Source organism: Ranitomeya variabilis, chromosome 1, assembly GCF_051348905.1.
Source record: "Ranitomeya variabilis isolate aRanVar5 chromosome 1, aRanVar5.hap1, whole genome shotgun sequence".
Taxonomy (NCBI): Eukaryota; Metazoa; Chordata; class Amphibia; order Anura; family Dendrobatidae; genus Ranitomeya; species Ranitomeya variabilis.
Window position 1 is genome coordinate 679946412 of NC_135232.1, and position 19177 is coordinate 679965588.

The 19177-nt window shown below is 43.2% G+C and overlaps 1 protein-coding gene across 3 annotated transcripts in view; it reads right to left on the reverse strand.

Annotated features, from left to right (window-relative positions):
- Positions 1 to 887: 887 nt before the first annotated feature.
- Positions 888 to 19177, reverse strand: part of RTN1 (reticulon 1) — a 481263-nt gene continuing 462973 nt past the window's right edge. For all 3 annotated transcript variants that reach the window (XM_077265286.1, XM_077265277.1, XM_077265294.1), the window contains 6 exons: positions 18301 to 18508; positions 17022 to 17160; positions 14989 to 15058; positions 3341 to 3387; positions 3208 to 3266; positions 888 to 1698 (listed from right to left, as the gene is read on the reverse strand). In XM_077265286.1, coding sequence (XP_077121401.1) covers positions 1659 to 1698; positions 3208 to 3266; positions 3341 to 3387; positions 14989 to 15058; positions 17022 to 17160; positions 18301 to 18508 — 563 coding nt within the window. In that variant the 3' untranslated portion in view covers positions 888 to 1658. The remainder of the gene's footprint in view (positions 1699 to 3207; positions 3267 to 3340; positions 3388 to 14988; positions 15059 to 17021; positions 17161 to 18300; positions 18509 to 19177) is intronic.

Consider the following 19177-nt stretch of genomic DNA (forward strand, 5'->3'; position numbering starts at 1 on the left):
TTTAGGGTTTTAATACTGACCGCTTAGTATTCTGTCCTATCCTTTCCTATTTAGCTAGCGTGGCCTCTTTTGCTAAATCCTGATTTCTGCCTGCGTGTGTCTTTCCTCTAATACTCACAGTCAATATTTGTTGGGGGCTGCCTATCCTTTGGGGTTCTGCTCTGAGGCAAGATAGAATTCCCATTTCCATCTATAGGGGTATGTAGTCCTCCGGCTGTGTCGAGGTGTCTAGGATGTGTTAGTTACACCCCACGGCTACTTCTAGTTGCGGTGACAGTTTAGGGTTTGCGGTCAGTACAGGTTCCACCTACTCCTGAGAAAGTCTCATGCGGCTCCAAGGTCACCGGATCAGAACACCCACCATGTCATAATTATGCTCCAACAACATTAATTCTAATTCCTCCATTTTGTTGGCGAGGCTTCTAGCATTAGTATACATGCACTCATTGTTTTTTTTAATATCTAATCTGTATCTTCTTTCAGTTTCATTACATTGCTTTTCATTTTTCCCTGTGCAAATTAGAATAATGATGATCCCTCTACACTGTGACAGGCCTTCAGATATTTGTTGACAGCTATTAAATCCCTTTATGAATGACACTTACTTGGATGTATACTTGGACTTGTGCTGGCAGCCCATTGAAATGCAACAGATCAGAACCAATTTACAAACACAGTGAGAATACAAATGGAAAACACCAAACCTTGGCAAGAATCAAATTTTATTCCCATTTGTACTGAATTATTTTGGTTAGGTAACCAGCACATAGACACAGTGAATATGTTGTTATCTGCGCCATCAATGAACGTCTCCTGGGTTGTTTCATCGGTCAGGTCTGGCAGGATGTGTTTTGGCAAAGTTTTACAAGCTCAACAAAAACAGAATCTTTTACATTTAGTGACATTTTATTTATGCATTCAGTGTCAAGTACATAATAAGTGCAAATATTCAGAGTCCATAAGTCCGCTAGGAACTACAGAGAATGAATTACAAATTGTAATAAACCGAACGAGCTGGACCCGGCTACCGTAACATGTAAATCTGTCATCCCAATCCCTTACAACAGAAGTACTGCAAGTTGAATTCATACAAAAACGGAGAGAAGTACCGCACACTGATTTCACTTGTGCTGGAAAACACGAAACATTAGTCTACAGTTCTACGTATATATATATATTTATATAATCGAAATAACTCCAACCAGCGGGCCTAGAGACAACGAAGCAAGTCTGTCCTATTGCATCAATTGCCCTAAGCATGAAGCCCTAGCCGCACGTCACATTAAGTTATAGAAGCGCTGCCGAGAATAGCAGAAAAAACACTAAAAAATAATAAATAAGAAATAAAAAAACAAAATATTTTATTTAGGCTTCCAACATCATGCACTTTTAAGCAACACAAAAAAAGAAACACGTCTAGAACACGTTTTGTATCTCTTCACTATACTTTAGTGCTTGACACGGCTGATTGCAAGTATTCTAATAGCGTAGAAGCAGGTTCTGCTCCTAGATCGTTTTTTATTTTTTGGATGTTTTGATAAACACAGAGTGTTGGAAAAGAGAATGGTGCAATAAATCTGTAAGTAAAGTGTAGAACACAGCTGTTTCCACATTAGACTCCACAATTTACCAAGAATCGACTGGACTAGATAGACTATTTATTCCTTCTGTTTTGCACCAGGAATTTTAGCTTGAATTCTGCAAATTAAAAAAAAATACATTTTAGTTAATTAAATTTACACTTCTATTTGAAAATACCTTAATTATTCTACCCCTAGCATTACTGAGACCCTTTATACTGACCAGCACACTCAGCTAGAAAGCAGCACCTAGTGTAGTGGTGCATTGGGCCCCTCACACATTAGGGCCCATCTCTGTTCCTCCAATAACTACACCCCCTCCCCTACTGGAATAGAGATACATAGTGGGCGCACTTGCACCAAGTAATTTGGAGATGGCATAGGTACTTACATATGATCACATTTAAAGGGTTATCAGGAATTATTTCAGTTTTTTACAAGGTGCCCAGCGCCGATCTCACAGACGGCTTTTGCCGGTGATTCAGCGGCTTCCACTTGCATCACGTCGACAGAGCAGCGGCTTCTCTTCCACTCTCCTCTGTTGATGGAGTGTTAGTGCTGACAGTCGGCTCCCCGCTACCTACAGTAACTGCAGGGAGGCAACTGTCAATCAGCATGACACCGGCAGTCACACCCTGTTGACAGAGCAGCCTGGAAGAGGAAAAGCTGTTCTGTTGAGGTGGAGCAGCCGAATCGCCACCAGGAGCAGTCGGTGACCACTCTGGGCTGGCACCAGGCAGTTACGTCTGTTAGAAACTACCTGCCTGTTAGTTTTTAGGCTCATAGTAAAAAAATAAAAATAGTCCTTTACAACATCCTTTAAAGATTATGGATTGTTTACTTAAATGTATGTATTTTGGGCTAAAAATAATTATTGCTATTCAGTGTTGTTAAAAAAGTTACATTGCTTTCCTTTATATCCTCTGTGTTGTCTTTTTATTAGCTTCTGTGAGCTGATCTGTGACTACAGACTATATCAAAGTTGAGCTGAACTTTGTGGTCATAAATCAGCAGAGAGATGCTCAGAAAAAGACATAAGTTACAAACTCTCCTTGCAGAATGATCTCACTGATGGATTAACGGTTAACTCATTCAACATTCAGTAAAAGCCAGATGACATTTTTAATGAAAACCCGATTGAAAAAATGTTTTGTAGACAAAAAATTTTTATGCATTTAAGTTAAAAAATAAAAATATCCAAATGTGTCCATATTATTTACAGACATATTTGAGTAAAAATATTTCTCCTTATATATAAATGCTACACATTGTGAATGTACTGTAAAGCCAAAAATGTAGAGTAAATCTCCATTTTTTTATTGAAGAGGTTGTCTCGTTAATACAAGTTATCACCTATATCCGCAGATAATCGGTGGAGGTCCAACTGGTTTCCAACGGGAAATTATCCTCCAATGGGGCACTTTTATACCTTTTCTAAAAAGAAGAAGGAGGCTGGATGGCCGACCACCACTCCATTCATTCTCTATGGAGCTGCCAGAAAAATACGAGTTAAGCTCTGGGAAAGAATGGAGCGGCCCCATTCTGTCAGTCCCAGCGGTCAGACCCACACCGCTCAAGAAGTCATCACCTTTGGCATGAAGGAAGGAACCATATCATATCCACTTACTTTGCCACAATTGTGTTCATGTTTGTTCTCACCAGTCCCAAATACTGGTCAATTTGTGCCTAGAAGAGGAAAATATCCGCTTATTAATTAGTTATCATTGCAACTAGATGGATGAACTTAAAACAATTCTTACCTGATACTTATCATATACGGCTGGGAGAGAGAACATGGACACCACAGCTACACAAGAGAAAGAGATGAAGCATCAGATTAATGAAAAATAATCATTATAACAAGTTATTATTGATATAACTCAAAATATAGAATTTTTTTATTTATTTATTTTTTCTTCCTATCCTTCTATGTTTTATCTAGCCTTTAACTGTTTCTTATCTATCTTTCTACCTATCATTCTTCCAAATTTTCTATTTTCATTCTGGCATCCATGACGGTATTCCGTGGCAGAGCATGCTTAATTAGCCAGCACCGAAATGCCATTATCATTGGTGCCTATGGTGTTTACAAGGCCCCAACATGATGAACGTCATGTGGGGGCCGAGTGACTAGGTCTCATGTGACATCATGGGCACAGTACCCATGATAGCGGAACTCAGATGCTGGCCGAGGAAGTTCACACGGTCATGGTGTGGCTGCGATGGAGTACAGACATGGATGACGGACCAGGGTTCTGCAAATCTTTTTGCTCAACTCTACCTGCTACTTATCATTTCTCGCACATCTATTATGCAACCATCAGTCTAATTTTTATCTACATTTCTGAATACCAAACACGGCCCATAACTAGCCCCTATTAAGAACAAGTCATCACTTCAGATGGAGTAGTGATGACTGTAAGACCCCTTTCTTGGAATCTGAGGTTTTTGCTATAAATTTTGAGAGAAGCAAAATATAGGGTAAGAAAGCCTGATTCCAGAGATGTGTCACTTACTGGGTTGCTTGCTGCAGTTGTGATAGAATTCCTGTTTTCTCTGCTGTATATGTGGCAGTGCTCATATGCTGAGATCTGTATAACCCCGTCCACATCCCTAATTGGCAGCTTCCTGTGTACATTGTCAGCAAGCTGACAATCATGGGTGGGGTCACACAAATTAGCCTGACTGGTCTGCATGTGACACCCAGTCCAGACGTGCTAATCTCTTGCTGAAAAAAAACACTGATTGTACTGAAACTACAACACACAGCCTAATCAGTTACACATGCCTGTAATCAGGCTTTCTAGCCCTAAAGGCCCCATCTCACATAGCGAGATCGCTAGCGAGATCGCTGCTGAGTCACTAGTTTTGTGACGCAACAGCGACCTCAGTAGCGATCTCGCTATGTGTGACACGTACCAGCGACCAGGCCCCTGCTGCGAGATCGCTGGTCGTGTCAGAATGGCCTGGACCTTTTTTTGGTCGTTGAGGTCCCGCTGACATCGCTGAATCGGTGTGTGTGACACCGATCCAGCGATGTCTTCACTGGTAACCAGGGTAAACATCGGGTTACTAAGCGCAGGGCCGCGCTTAGTAACCCGATGTTTACCCTGGTTACCAGCGTAAATGTAAAAAAAAAAAAAACACTACATACTCACCATCTGATGTCCGTCAGGTCCCTTGGCGTCTGCTTCCTGCTCTGACTGAGCCGCCGTAAAGTGAGAGCACAGCGGTGACGTCACCGCTGCGCTCTGCTCTCACTGTACGGCCGGATCTCAGTCAGAGCAGGAAGCAGACGCCAAGGGACCTGACGGACATCAGATGGTGAGTATGTAGTGTTTGTTTTTTTTACATTTACGCTGGTAACCAGGGTAAACATCGGGTTACTAAGCGCGGCCCTGCGCTTAGTAACCCGATGTTTACCCTGGTTACCCGGGTGCTGCAGGGGGACTTCGGCATCGTTCAAGACAGTTTCAACGATGCCGAAGTCGTTCCCCTGATCGTTGGTTGCTGGAGAGAGCTGTCTGTGTGACAGCTCCCCAGCGACCACACAGCGACACTGCAGCGATCAGCATCGTTGTCTGTATCGCTGCAGCGTCGCTGTGTGAGACGGGGCCTTAAATTGTGCTGCTCTCAGATGAAATAGCAAAAACCTGCTGACAGATTCCCTTTAACACAAGTTAAGTTCCGACATATGATAGCATCTGACATCTAAATAATCCAGTTAAATGCACCAATAACACGTAAGATTTTAGGATGGCGTTTCTCAATGTTTTTCTGTAAAAATAAGCGAACAGAATAACACAAGTCAGACACAAATGTGAACAGAGCCTTAATGCGCATTTAGGCTGCCGTCACACTAGCAGTATTTGGTCAGTATTTTACCTCAGTATTTGAAAGCCAAAACCTGGAGTGGGTGATAAATACAGAAGTGGTGCCTATGTTTCTATTATACTTTTCCTCTAATTGTTCCACTCCTGGTTTTGGCTTACAAATACTGATGTAAAATACTGACCAAATACTGCTAGTGTGACAACAGCCTTACACTCGCTAATATTCTGGAACGAATGTTCCTCCTAGGAATGCCCATTTCACAATTATTGCTGATGACTTGAAGAACAAGCACAACACTTACAAATCTTCATTCTTGCCAGCACGTCGCCCTGTTTAACTCTTTCATGACCCTAGCTTTTTTCGGTTTTGCATTTTCGTTTTTCGCTCCCCTTCATCCCAGAGCTCTAACTTTTTTATTTTTCCGTCAATATGGTCATGTGAGGGCTTATTTTTTGTGGGACGAGTTGTACTTTTGAACGACATCATTGGTTTAAGCATGTCGTGTACTAGTAAATGGGAAACAAATTCCAAGTGCGGTGAAATTGCGAAAAAGTGCAATTCCACACTGGTTTTTTGTTTGGCTTTTTTGCTAGTTTCACTGAATGCTACAACTGACCTGCCATTATGATTCTCCAGGTCATTACGAGTTCATAGACACCAAACATGTCTAGGTTCTTTTTTATGTAAGTGGTAAAAAAAAAATTCCAAACTTTGCAAAAACAAAATAAATTGCGCCAGTTTCCAATACCCGTAGCGTCTCCATTTTTCGTGATCTGGGGTCGGGTGAGGGCTTATTTTTTGCGTGCCAAGCTGATGTTTCTAATGATACCATTTTGGCGCAGATACGTTCTTTTGATCGCCCGTTATTGCATTTTAATGCAATGTCGTGGTGACCAAAAAAAACGTAATTCTGGCGTTTCAAATTTTTTTATCGCTACGCCATTTAGCGATCAGGTTAATCCTTTTTATTATTGATAGATCGGGCAATTGTGAACACGGCGATACCAAATATGTGTAGGTTTCATTTTTTTATAGTTTTATTTTGAATGGGGCGAAAGGGGGGTGATTTAAACTTTTATATTTTTTTTATTTTTTTCATATTTTTTAAAACTTTTTTTTTACTTTTGCCATGCTTTAATAGCCTCATAGGAGGCTAGAAGCAGGCACAACTCGATCAGCTCTGCTACATAGGAGTGATGCATAGATCGCTCCTATGTAGCTGAATTACTGCATTGCTATGAGCGCCGACCACAGGGTGGTGCTCATAGCAAGCCGGCATCAACAACCATAGAGGTCTCAAGGAGGCCTCTGGTTGCTATGCCGGCACATCGCTGACCCCTGATCATGTGACGGCGGCATTTAACTAGTTAATAGCGGTGGGTGGATCGCGATTCCACCCGCCGCTATTGCGGGCACATGTCAGCTGTTCAAAACAGCTGACATGTCTTGGCTTTGATGCGGGCTCACCGCCAGAGCCCGCATCAAAGCGGGGGTTCTGACCTCGGATGTACTATCGCATCCGAGGTCACAAAGGGCTTAAACAAGATATATGCTGTCGAGAGCGATAATATTCTGTGCACACAGAAAAATTGTATAGCTGACAGAAATGGCTTACATGTATCCGATCAGCTGTCGTTTATTGGCTGCGGTTGGCCAGTGTAAACGCATCCTTATTCAGTATATATATATATATATATATATATATATATATATATATATATACACAGTGCCTTGCGAAAGTATTCGGCCCCTGGAACTTTTCAACCTTTTCCCACATATCGTGCTTCAAACATAAAGATACCAAATGTAAATTTTTGGTGAAGAATCAACAACAAGTGGAACACACTTGTGAAGTTGAATGAAATTTATTGGTTATTTAAAATTTTTGTGGAAATTCAAAAACTGAAAAGTGCAATATTATTCGACTCCTTTAACTTAATACTTTATTGCGCCACCTTTTGCTGCGATTACAGCTGCAAGTCACTTGTGGTATGTCTCTTATAAGTTTTGTACATCGAGAGACTGAAATTGTTGCCCATTCTTGCTTGGCAAACAGCTCGAGCTCAGTGAGGTTTGATGGAGATCGTTTGTGAACAGCAGTTTTCAGCTTTTTCCACAGATTCTCGATTGGACTGAGGTCTAGATTTTGATTTCGCCATTCTAACACCTGGATACGTTTATTTGTGAACCATTCCATTGTAGATTTTGCTTTATGTTTGGGATCATTGTCGGAAGACAAATCTCCGTCCCAGTCTCAGGTCTTTTGCAAGACTCCAACAGATTTTCTTCAAGAATGGTCCTGTATTTGGCTCCATCCATCTTCCCATCAATTGTAACCATCTTCCCTGTCCCTGCTGAAAAAAAGCAGGCCCAAACCATGATGCTGCCACCACCATGTTTGACAGTGGGGATGGTGTATTCAGGGTGATGAGCTGTGTTGCCTTAACGCCAAACATATCGTTTGGCATTGTTGCCAAAAAGTTCGATTTTGGTTTCATCTGACCAGAGCACCTTCTTCCACATGTTTGGAGTGTCTCCCAGGTGGCTTGTTGCAAAGTTTAAACTACACTTTTTATGAATATCTTTGAGAAATGCCTTTCTTCTTGCCTCTCTTCCATAAAGGACAGATTTGTGCAGTGTACGACTGATTGTTGTCCTATGGACAGACTGTCCCACCTCAGCTGTAGATCTCTGCAGTTCATCCAGAGTGATCATGGGCCTCTTGGCTGCATCTCTGATCAGTCTTCTCCTTGTTTGAGATGAAAGTTGAGAGGGATGGCCGGGTCTTGGTAGATTTGCAGTGGTATGATACTCCTTCCATTTCAATATGATCGCTTGCACAGTGATCCTTGGGATATTTATAGCTTTGGAAATCATTTTGTATCCAAATCCAGCTTTAAACTTCTCCACAACAGTATCACGGACCTGCCTGTTGTGTTCCTTGGTCTTCATGATGCTCTCTGTGCTTCAAACAGAACCCTGAGACTATCACAGAGCAGGTGCATTTATACGGAGACTTGATTACACCCAGGTGGATTATATTTATCATCATTAGACCTTTAGGACAACATTGGATCATTCAGAGATCCACAATGAACTTCCGGAGAGAGTTTTCTGCACTGAAAGTAAAGGGGCCGAATAATATTGCACGCCCCACTTTTCAGTTTTTGAAATTCCACAAAAATTTAAAATAACCAATAAATTTCGTTCAACTTCACAATTGTGTTCCACTTGTTGTTGATTCTTCACCAAAAATTTACATTTGGTATTTTTATGTTTGAAGCATGATATATGGGAAAAGGTGGAAAAGTTCCAGGGAGCCAAATACTTTCGCAAGGCACTGTATATGGGAAAAAATGATTATAAAGGAAACTCAATCCTGCATAAAAATGATAATGCAGATAAAAGATTGTAAAAATGTGGAGAATAAATATGTGTATGTGCAAAAAGGAATGAGGGTAGCTATATTGCAAATACATGATACATGGTGAAAAAAAAACAAAGGAGGATACTAAAAGTGATAAGTAAAAAATAAAGATGAATGTAAATAACATAAATAAGGGTACATGTGTATATGATTGTAAGAAATATATATGTGTATAATATATAATGGAATAAAGACATTTGCAGAACAGCATGTGAAATTGATTGTCAATCAGTGTTGCTTCCCAAGTGGACAGTTTGATTTCACAGAAGTTTGATGTACTTGGAGTTAGATTCTGTTGTTTAAGTGTTCCCTTTATTTTTTTGAGCAGTGTATATATACTGTTGTGAATTTACCTTTTGGCTCCCTCTAGTGGCTACTAGTGTTTTTACTCTGGGTATGTCTATCATCCCTTGTATGCTCACCTGGGTCGTTAGGTCAGGGGTGTTGCTATATTAGCTCCCTGGACCTTCAGTTCAATGCCTGGCAACGTTGATATCAGAGCTAATCTGTAGTGCTCTTGTCTACTGATCCTGGTTCCTGCTTGATTAAGCTAAGTCTGCTTTCTTGCTTTTTGCTTTTGTTTTTGTTTGCATTTTTGTCCAGCTTGTACATAATCTGTATCCTATCCTTGCTGGAAGCTCTAGGGAGGCTGGAGTTCTCCCCCCGGGCCGTTAGACGGTTCGGGGGTTCTTGAATCTCCAGTGTGGATTTTTGTAGGGTTTTTGTTGACCATATAAGTTATCTTACTACATTCTGCTATTAGTGAGTGGGCCTCTCTTTGCTAAACCTAGTTCATCTCTGTGTTTGTCATTTCCTCTTACCTCACCGTTATTATTTGTGGGGGGCTTGTATCCAACTTTTGGGGTCTATTCTCTGGAGGCAAGAGAGGTCTTTGTTTTCCTCTTCTAGGGGTAGTTAGTCCTCCGGCTGGCGCGAGACATCTAGCGACCAACGTAGGCATGTTCCCCGGCTACTTCTAGTGTTGGCGTTAGGAGTAGATATATGGTCAACCCAGTTACCACTGCCCTATGAGCTGGATTTTTGTACTTCGCAGACTTGCTGATATCTCTGAGACCCTCGCCATTGGGGTCATAACAGTTTGCCAGGCCAGTATTAAATGTTAAATGCATTGCAGAAGCGGGATTATAAGAAAGAAAGTTCCGAGTTTTTTTTTTTTCTCTCTCTCATTTTTTTTTTCTTTTCCCCTTTACCTCTGAGTGGCTTGTGATTGCTGCAGACATGAATGTCCAGACCTTGATTACAAGTGTGGACCAGCTTGCTGCTCGTGTGCAGGGCATACAAGATTATGTTACCAGAAATCCTATGTCAGAACCTAAGATACCGATTCCTGAACTGTTTTCCGGAGACCGATTTAAGTTTAGAAATTTCAGGAATAATTGTAAATTGTTTTTGTCCCTGAGACCCTGTTCCTCTGGAGACTCCGCTCAGCAAGTGAAGATTGTTATTTCTTTTTTACGGGGCGACCCTCAGGATTGGGCTTTCTCGCTGGCGCCAGGAGATCCGGCATTGGCTGATATTGATGCGTTTTTTCTGGCGCTCGGTTTGCTTTATGAGGAACCCAATCTTGAGATTCAGGCAGAAAAAGCCTTGCTGGCTATGTCTCAGGGCCAGGCCGAGGCTGAAGTGTATTGCCAAAAATTTCGGAAATGGTCCGTGCTGACCCAGTGGAACGAGTGTGCATTGGCTGCAAATTTTAGAAATGGTCTTTCTGAAGCCATTAAGAATGTGATGGTGGGTTTTCCCATTCCCACAGGTCTGAATGATTCTATGGCCCTGGCTATTCAAATCGACCGGCGGTTGCGGGAGCGCAGAACCGCAAATTCCCTCATGGTATTGTCTGAACAGGCACCTGAATTAATGCAATGTGATAGAATCCTGACTAGAAATGAGCGGAAAATTCATAGACGCCAGAATGGCTTGTGTTACTACTGTGGTGATTCTACACATGTTATCTCAGCATGCTCTAAACGTCTTACTAAGGTTGTTAATCCGGTCGTCATTGGTAATTTGCAACCTAAATTTATTCTATCTGTAACTTTGATTTGCTCACTGTCATCGTATCCTGTCATGGCGTTTGTGGACTCAGGTGCGGCCCTGAGCCTTATGGATCTGTCATTTGCCAAGCGCTGCGGATTTGTTCTTGAGCCATTGGAAAATCCTATCCCTCTTAGGGGTATTGATTCTACGCCATTGGCAAAAAATAAACCGCAGTTTTGGACACAGGTTACCATGTGCATGACTCCCGAACATCGGGAGGTAATACGTTTTCTTGTTCTGCATAAAATGCATGATTTGGTTGTTTTGGGTTTGCCATGGTTACAGACCCATAATCCAGTCTTGGACTGGAAGGCTATGTCAGTGTCAAGTTGGGGCTGCCATGGAATTCATGGAGATTCCCTGCCCTTGTCTATTGCTTCTTCTACGCCTTCGGAAGTTCCGGCGTATTTGTCTGATTATCAGGATGTCTTCAGCGAGTCTAAGTCCAGTGCACTGCCTCCTCATAGGGAATGTGACTGTGCAATAGATTTGATCCCTGGCAGTAAGTTTCCTAAGGGGAGACTGTTTAATCTGTCGGTACCTGAACATACCGCAATGCGTTCATATATCAAGGAGTCTCTTGAGAAGGGGCATATCCGTCCTTCTTCTTCCCCTCTTGGTGCGGGATTCTTTTTTGTGGCCAAAAAGGACGGATCCTTGAGGCCTTGTATTGACTATCGGCTTTTAAATAAGATCACTGTCAAATTTCAGTATCCTTTGCCGTTGTTGTCAGATTTGTTTGCCCGGATTAAAGGTGCCAAGTGGTTCACCAAGATAGACCTTCGTGGTGCGTACAACCTTGTGCGCATTAGGCAGGGCGATGAATGGAAAACCGCATTCAATACGCCCGAAGGTCATTTTGAGTACTTGGTGATGCCATTTGGGCTCTCTAATGCACCTTCAGTTTTTCAGTCCTTCATGCATGACATTTTCCGGAAGTATCTGGATAAATTTTTGATTGTTTATCTGGATGATATTCTGTTTTTTTCTGATGATTGGGACTCGCATGTGGAGCAGGTCAGGATGGTTTTTGAGATTTTGCGTGAAAATTCTTTGTTTGTAAAAAGCTCAAAGTGTCTCTTTGGTGTACAGAAGGTTCCCTTTTTGGGGTTCATTTTTTCCCCTTCTGCTGTGGAGATGGATCCAGTCAAGGTCCGAGCTATTCATGATTGGACTCAACCCTCGTCAGTTAAGAGTCTTCAGAAGTTCTTGGGTTTTGCTAACTTCTACCGTCGTTTTATCGCAAATTTCTCTAGCGTTGTTAAACCGCTGACGGATATGACCAAGAAAGGCTCTGATGTAGCTAACTGGGCTCCTGCTGCCGTGGAGGCTTTCCAGGAGTTGAAACGCCGGTTTACTTCGGCGCCTGTTTTGTGCCAGCCTGATGTCTCACTTCCCTTTCAGGTTGAGGTGGATGCTTCGGAGATTGGGGCAGGGGCCGTTTTGTCGCAGAGAGGCCCTGGTTGCTCTACTATGAGACCTTGTGCCTTTTTCTCTAGGAAGTTTTCGCCGGCAGAGCGAAATTATGATGTGGGCAATCGGGAGTTATTGGCCATGAAGTGGGCATTTGAGGAGTGGCGTCATTGGCTCGAGGGTGCTAAGCATCGGGTGGTGGTCTTGACTGATCACAAAAATTTGATGTATCTCGAGTCTGCTAAACGCCTGAATCCTAGACAGGCCCGCTGGTCATTGTTTTTCTCCCGTTTTGACTTTGTGGTCTCGTATTTACCAGGTTCTAAGAATGTGAAGGCCGATGCTCTGTCTAGGAGCTTTGTGCCTGATGCTCCTGGAGTCGCTGAACCTGAGGGTATTCTTAAGGAAGGAGTTATCTTGTCAGCGATTTCTCCAGATCTGCGACGTGTGTTGCAGAGATTTCAGGCTGATAGGCCTGACTCTTGTCCACCTGACAGATTGTTTGTGCCTGCTAAATGGACCAGCAGAGTCATTTCCGAGGTTCATTCCTCAGTGTTGGCAGGGCACCCGGGAATTTTTGGCACCAGAGATCTGGTGGCCAGGTCCTTTTGGTGGCCTTCCTTGTCAAGGGATGTGCGGTCATTTGTGCAGTCCTGCGGTACTTGTGCTCGAGCTAAGCCTTGCTGTTCTCGTGCCAGCGGGTTGCTCTTGCCCTTGCCTGTCCCGAAGAGACCTTGGACACACATCTCTATGGATTTCATTTCGGATCTCCCGGTGTCTAAAGGCATGTCTGTCATCTGGGTGATATGTGATCGTTTCTCCAAGATGGTCCATCTGGTTCCTTTGCCTAAGCTGCCTTCCTCTGCTGATCTGGTTCCTGTGTTCTTCCAGAACGTGGTTCGTTTGCACGGCATTCCTGAGAATATTGTGTCGGACAGAGGATCCCAGTTTGTTTCCAGGTTCTGGCGATCCTTTTGTGGTAGGATGGGCATTGATTTGTCGTTTTCGTCCGCTTTTCATCCACAGACTAACGGACAAACGGAACGAACTAATCAGACTCTGGAGGCGTATTTGAGGTGTTTTGTCTCTTCTGATCAGGATGATTGGGTGACCTTCTTGCCGTTGGCTGAATTTGCCCTTAATAATCGGGCTAGTTCTGCCACCTTGGTTTCGCCATTTTTCTGCAACTCCGGTTTCCATCCTCGTTTTTCCTCGGGACATGTGGAGCCTTCTGACTGTCCTGGAGTGGATTCTGTGGTGGATAGGTTGCAGCGGATCTGGAATCATGTGGTGGACAACTTGAAGTTGTCACAGGAGAAGGCTCAGCGTTTTGCCAATCGCCGCCGCGGTGTGGGTCCCCGACTTCGTGTTGGGGATTTGGTATGGCTGTCTTCTCGATTTGTTCCTATGAAGGTCTCCTCTCCCAAATTTAAGCCTCGATTCATTGGTCCTTACAAGATATTGGAGATCCTTAATCCTGTATCCTTTCGCCTGGATCTTCCGGTGTCGTTTGCCATTCACAACGTATTTCATAGGTCCTTGTTGCGGCGGTACGTTGTGCCTGTGGTTCCTTCTGCTGAGCCTCCTGCTCCGGTGTTGGTTGAGGGCGAGTTGGAGTACGTGGTGGAGAAGATCTTAGATTCTCGTCTCTCCAGGCGGAGGCTTCAGTACCTGGTCAAGTGGAAGGGCTATGGTCAGGAGGATAATTCCTGGGTGGTCGCCTCTGATGTGCATGCGGCCGATTTAGTTCGCGCCTTTCACGCCGCTCATCCTGATCGCCCTGGTGGTCTTGGTGAGGGTTCGGTGACCCCTCACTAAGGGGGGGGTACTGTTGTGAATTTACCTTTTGGCTCCCTCTAGTGGCTACTAGTGTTTTTACTCTGGGTATGTCTATCATCCCTTGTATGCTCACCTGGGTCGTTAGGTCAGGGGTGTTGCTATATTAGCTCCCTGGACCTTCAGTTCAATGCCTGGCAACGTTGATATCAGAGCTAATCTGTAGTGCTCTTGTCTACTGATCCTGGTTCCTGCTTGATTAAGCTAAGTCTGCTTTCTTGCTTTTTGCTTTTGTTTTTGTTTGCATTTTTGTCCAGCTTGTACATAATCTGTATCCTATCCTTGCTGGAAGCTCTAGGGAGGCTGGAGTTCTCCCCCCGGGCCGTTAGACGGTTCGGGGGTTCTTGAATCTCCAGTGTGGATTTTTGTAGGGTTTTTGTTGACCATATAAGTTATCTTACTACATTCTGCTATTAGTGAGTGGGCCTCTCTTTGCTAAACCTAGTTCATCTCTGTGTTTGTCATTTCCTCTTACCTCACCGTTATTATTTGTGGGGGGCTTGTATCCAACTTTTGGGGTCTATTCTCTGGAGGCAAGAGAGGTCTTTGTTTTCCTCTTCTAGGGGTAGTTAGTCCTCCGGCTGGCGCGAGACATCTAGCGACCAACGTAGGCATGTTCCCCGGCTACTTCTAGTGTTGGCGTTAGGAGTAGATATATGGTCAACCCAGTTACCACTGCCCTATGAGCTGGATTTTTGTACTTCGCAGACTTGCTGATATCTCTGAGACCCTCGCCATTGGGGTCATAACAATATACATATATATATATACAAATTCTGTAGATATGTGCTATCCACGTGTATAAATGTACCGACTTCACGTTGCAGTTGTGTTCCTTACCCATGATAAGGAGCGTCAGTCCATTGAACAGCGCTCCGACATATGTCAGCAGCCACATTAGTACAGCAAACTAGAGAGGAAAAAGCAAATACATAATCAGGTTAAATCCATGTACAGGTTCTCAGATGCAGACTAGTTTAGTATAACGCCGGGATGCACAAGGCGAGAACCTCTGCCAGGCACCGTCCTGCACAAGACATTGCATAGTGTCCCAGAGACTTTCTTCTACAATGTCACTCATGGCATCTTGTTTCCTCTATGCTCATTGACAAATAAATGGGCGATTGGATCATATGCATAGCCAATGGCTCTCCTGTATCCCCATGACACACATGATGGGTGTTCTTCTATAGTTCCCTCTTGCTGTAATGTTACTAGGATTTTATATGGATCCCTTTAAAGAGTATTCTCATCCCATATATTCATGGCATATCAACAGGACACTCCAGAAATGTCTGATAGATACAGTTCCCATCTGTTGATCCATCATCTTGCCCAAGAGCAGAGGCTTATCTTATGCTGGCATGAATGGAGAGACAGCGGTGGATATGCGACTCTCTCCATTCTCTTAAAAGGGTTATCTGTGACTAAATAATTTATTTAACAATGAGCCAAATGACTAATTTTTTTAACAATGAGCCAAAAAAAATGACGGACAGGTAGTGACTAACTTGTTACCCTCTACCTGCCTGTTCTATCCTGTGTTGGTTCAGAGTGGTCAATTCAGCTGCTTCATGTCAACAGTGCAGCTCTTCCAAGCTGCTCTGTTGATGAGGTGTGACTGCCAATATCATTCTGATTGACAGCCGGCTCCCCACAGCCTAACTGCAGAGAGCTGGCTGTCAACCAGCATGACATCAGCAGTCATGCCTCATCAACAGAGAAGAGCGGAAGAGAAGCCTCAACTCTGATAACGTTTCATCGTTAGTAACTAGCTAAATGTAAGTTCTTAGGCCCAAATTAAAAAATTAATAATAGTTCTGAATAACCCATTTAAAGAGGACTTTTCACCATGTAAAAAATGGTCCGTTTTTTATTTTATCATATTCCTATTATATTCCTGCTGCTCCCCTCAACCCCCTGGTGAAAACCATAAAAATTGGCCTTAAATAACATACCCCATATCTCTGCCATGTGGCGAATTAAAACAGAATACGAGGAAAACACAAGAACAACATATGGACTCTTTTGACCTGGTGACAGGTTCTCTTTAAGGCCGGGGTCACACTTGCGAGTGTGATGCAAGAAAGTTGCGTGAGTCTCTTGCATCAATACCCGGCACTGCTGCCGGCACTTAGACCGGCGCGTGCGGCTGCATAGAAATACATGTAGCTGAACGCTTGCAGTGGTATCATAGAGTTGCAGTGGTGTCAAATTCTGTATTTCCCTCTTCAGACCCCCGGCGGGAGGGGAACCCATGCTCAATTGTCCTGCAACGTTGCTGCAAGGAAATGTAGTATTATATGTGCCCAAAGGGACCAGAGCGTTCAGCTACATGTATTTCTATGCAGCCGCATTCTCCGGGTATTGACGCGAGAGACTCACGCAAGTTTCTCGCATCACACTCGCAAGTGTGACCACGGCCTAAGTAGGAGTTCCTAAAATAGCCAAGCATGCTGGCCTCAAATGTCTGAGTTCCCTGTAATGCCATTTTGGTGCCATTAATATTTTACATATGATAAATACATTTCAGTGGGTGTTTTTATAAAAGGAGATCCTAAAAGATGGCTTTTGCTCGCCAGGATGTTTTCCTGCCCGTTTACTACATTTATGGTCATTCCATGGTCACATATGATACTACATTTCCTTACAGCAACGTTGCAGTACAATTGAGCATGGGTTCCCCTCCCGCCGGGGGTCTGAAGAGGGAAATACAGAATTTGACACCACTGCAACTCTTATTTCAAAGGGGTCTATGATGATACTTTTAATGATAAAAGTATTGATTATTGATACTAACCACCAAGAATATTCATGGCATTGATCAGCATGTGATATATGGAGGTGACAGACCGGGGGTATATCACTCCTACCTTCAGTGAATCCACCAGGTCCTGCACTAGGAAGAGTCTCCTGAGCTCTCGGACTATGCTGTTGGAGTACACTTGAAGGCAGTCTGTGTACTTCTGGATCTGTTCTTGCGAGAGGGAGATCTCAATATCCAAGTAGTTCCTGCAAAATGTCAAGTGCTGTTTCCATTAACTTTCGGTAGAAATCACAGCTCAATTTTACAATTGATGGAGTTGGTGTACGGTGACTTAAAATGCAGTAATATGAAAGTTCTCAGCATATTAGTGGCTGCACATCATATTTTTACATCTAAGTGAAGCCCTTTTTAGGGCGATGAATGTTAGATGTGAAGGTGGTCAGCAGAGGTGACATAAAGTTTGTATAAGAAAAAATAGCGCCACTTTTGTCCATGGGTTGTGCTCCAGCCCATCCTCATTCACATGGAATACAGCTGCTGCAAAACCAAACATATCCCATTGACAAGAGTGGAGCTGTTATGGTACAAAAGGAGACTCTTTTCTCCTCTCACACAACAAATAGAGAAACGCTATTTGCCAAATGAAGATCAGACATAAAGTGAGATTCATGTTACAATTCCTCTGACTTTCCACCACAGGCATACCTACAGGAGAGAGGGGATTGTACCAGATTAAATTCTGCCCCCCACTGGTAGTGGTTATCTCTCCCCCCAACCCTCTCAGTCATCCTGGACTTGGCCCTCTAACCTATTTTCTATAGTAGAGAGGTTTTCCAAAAGCATCTCTAAAACTATATGGCTTTTTGGGTATAGTGCCATGTTTCACTTCCCCTGTAGTGGCAGTGCAGATTAATTGACAACTATATGCCGGGTTCTAGATAAAATAGAATTTAATCCATTAAATGAGCTTTCTGGTATTGTAAAAAACCCTCTCAATTGGTGCACTTTATTTAAAAAACAAATTTGCTTTACTCAACCTCCCTGGGTCCAACGCTCCGCCGCTGCACCTGGTGTCTGTTATTTTCTGTAGCACTGACGTCGCGTCGACAGCACTGCAGCCAATCAGTGAGGTCTGCGGTTCGGAGTGGCTTTCTCCATCAACTTGGGCAAAGCTGCTTGGTTTCAGTGCTGTCTACGCTGTCTACGTGACCTCAGCACTGCAAACAATAGTGGACATTGGGAGCAGTGGCGGAGACTCAGTGTCGTACTAGGGGAGGGCGAGTAAAGCACAGTTTGTTTTTTAAACAAGTGGCATTGGGGTTATCTGACATTATCGTATAGTAGGTCAAGCACTGGTCTTGGCAGACTGGTAAGATACCACTTACTTGAATGGATGTCCTTCATCGGTTTTCTGTACAGCTTGTAAGACTGACTTGTAGATTCTGAAGCTGATTGTGGCTGAGAGAGCTGCGAGTGCTAGGTAGGCGATGACACTGACCACGCTGAACTGAGTCAATGAGAAAAGCATCAAAAGGACACTTCCAAAGACAATCCCAGTCTGCTTCACATCTCGCCAGTATAATAAGTCTATAGCTGCGGAGGAAGAGCATAAGGTCAGATGGCTGAAACAACATACAGAGGTTACAATGCAATTCCTGAATGCACATCTCATACACAGACATGTTTCACACAGTCATCTTTTCTCATCAAGTAACCAGCTCTTAACAAACAAAAATTGGAAAAAAAGTCCACCATGACAACTACTTTAAATGGGTTTTCCAGTGGTATTAGCCCACTGGGAGCTAAGTACACAGATTGTGTGGAAATTTGGATGGGCCGGTTTTGTCTAAAGTGGTTCTTCAATCTACACTCTGCATGCTTCTTTAAAGGTTATGGAACATTTGACAAAATTATATAACCATATTTTAACATTTCAGGCTACAATCTTCATTCCTTTATTCATTTTCAGACTCTCTGATATGCAGTTTTTATCCTGATCCAAGTTTCAGATTATTCTCTTGTGGGAGTGTGTATCCCAGGAATATAGGCTGGATGTGTGGTCTGTGGATATATTAGCTCCTCTATCAGCACAGCTTCCGTCCTGCACTTATTTCCTCTTCACATGCTGTCCTACTCTTTAGTAACCTGTTATATTTGCCCTCCCTGAGATACTTTCTCCCCTCTCCATGCTGTGCAGATCTGTATACATCCACTCATCTTTCCTCTAGTTATCTCTAACACTGAGAGAAGGGAGGAGGCAAA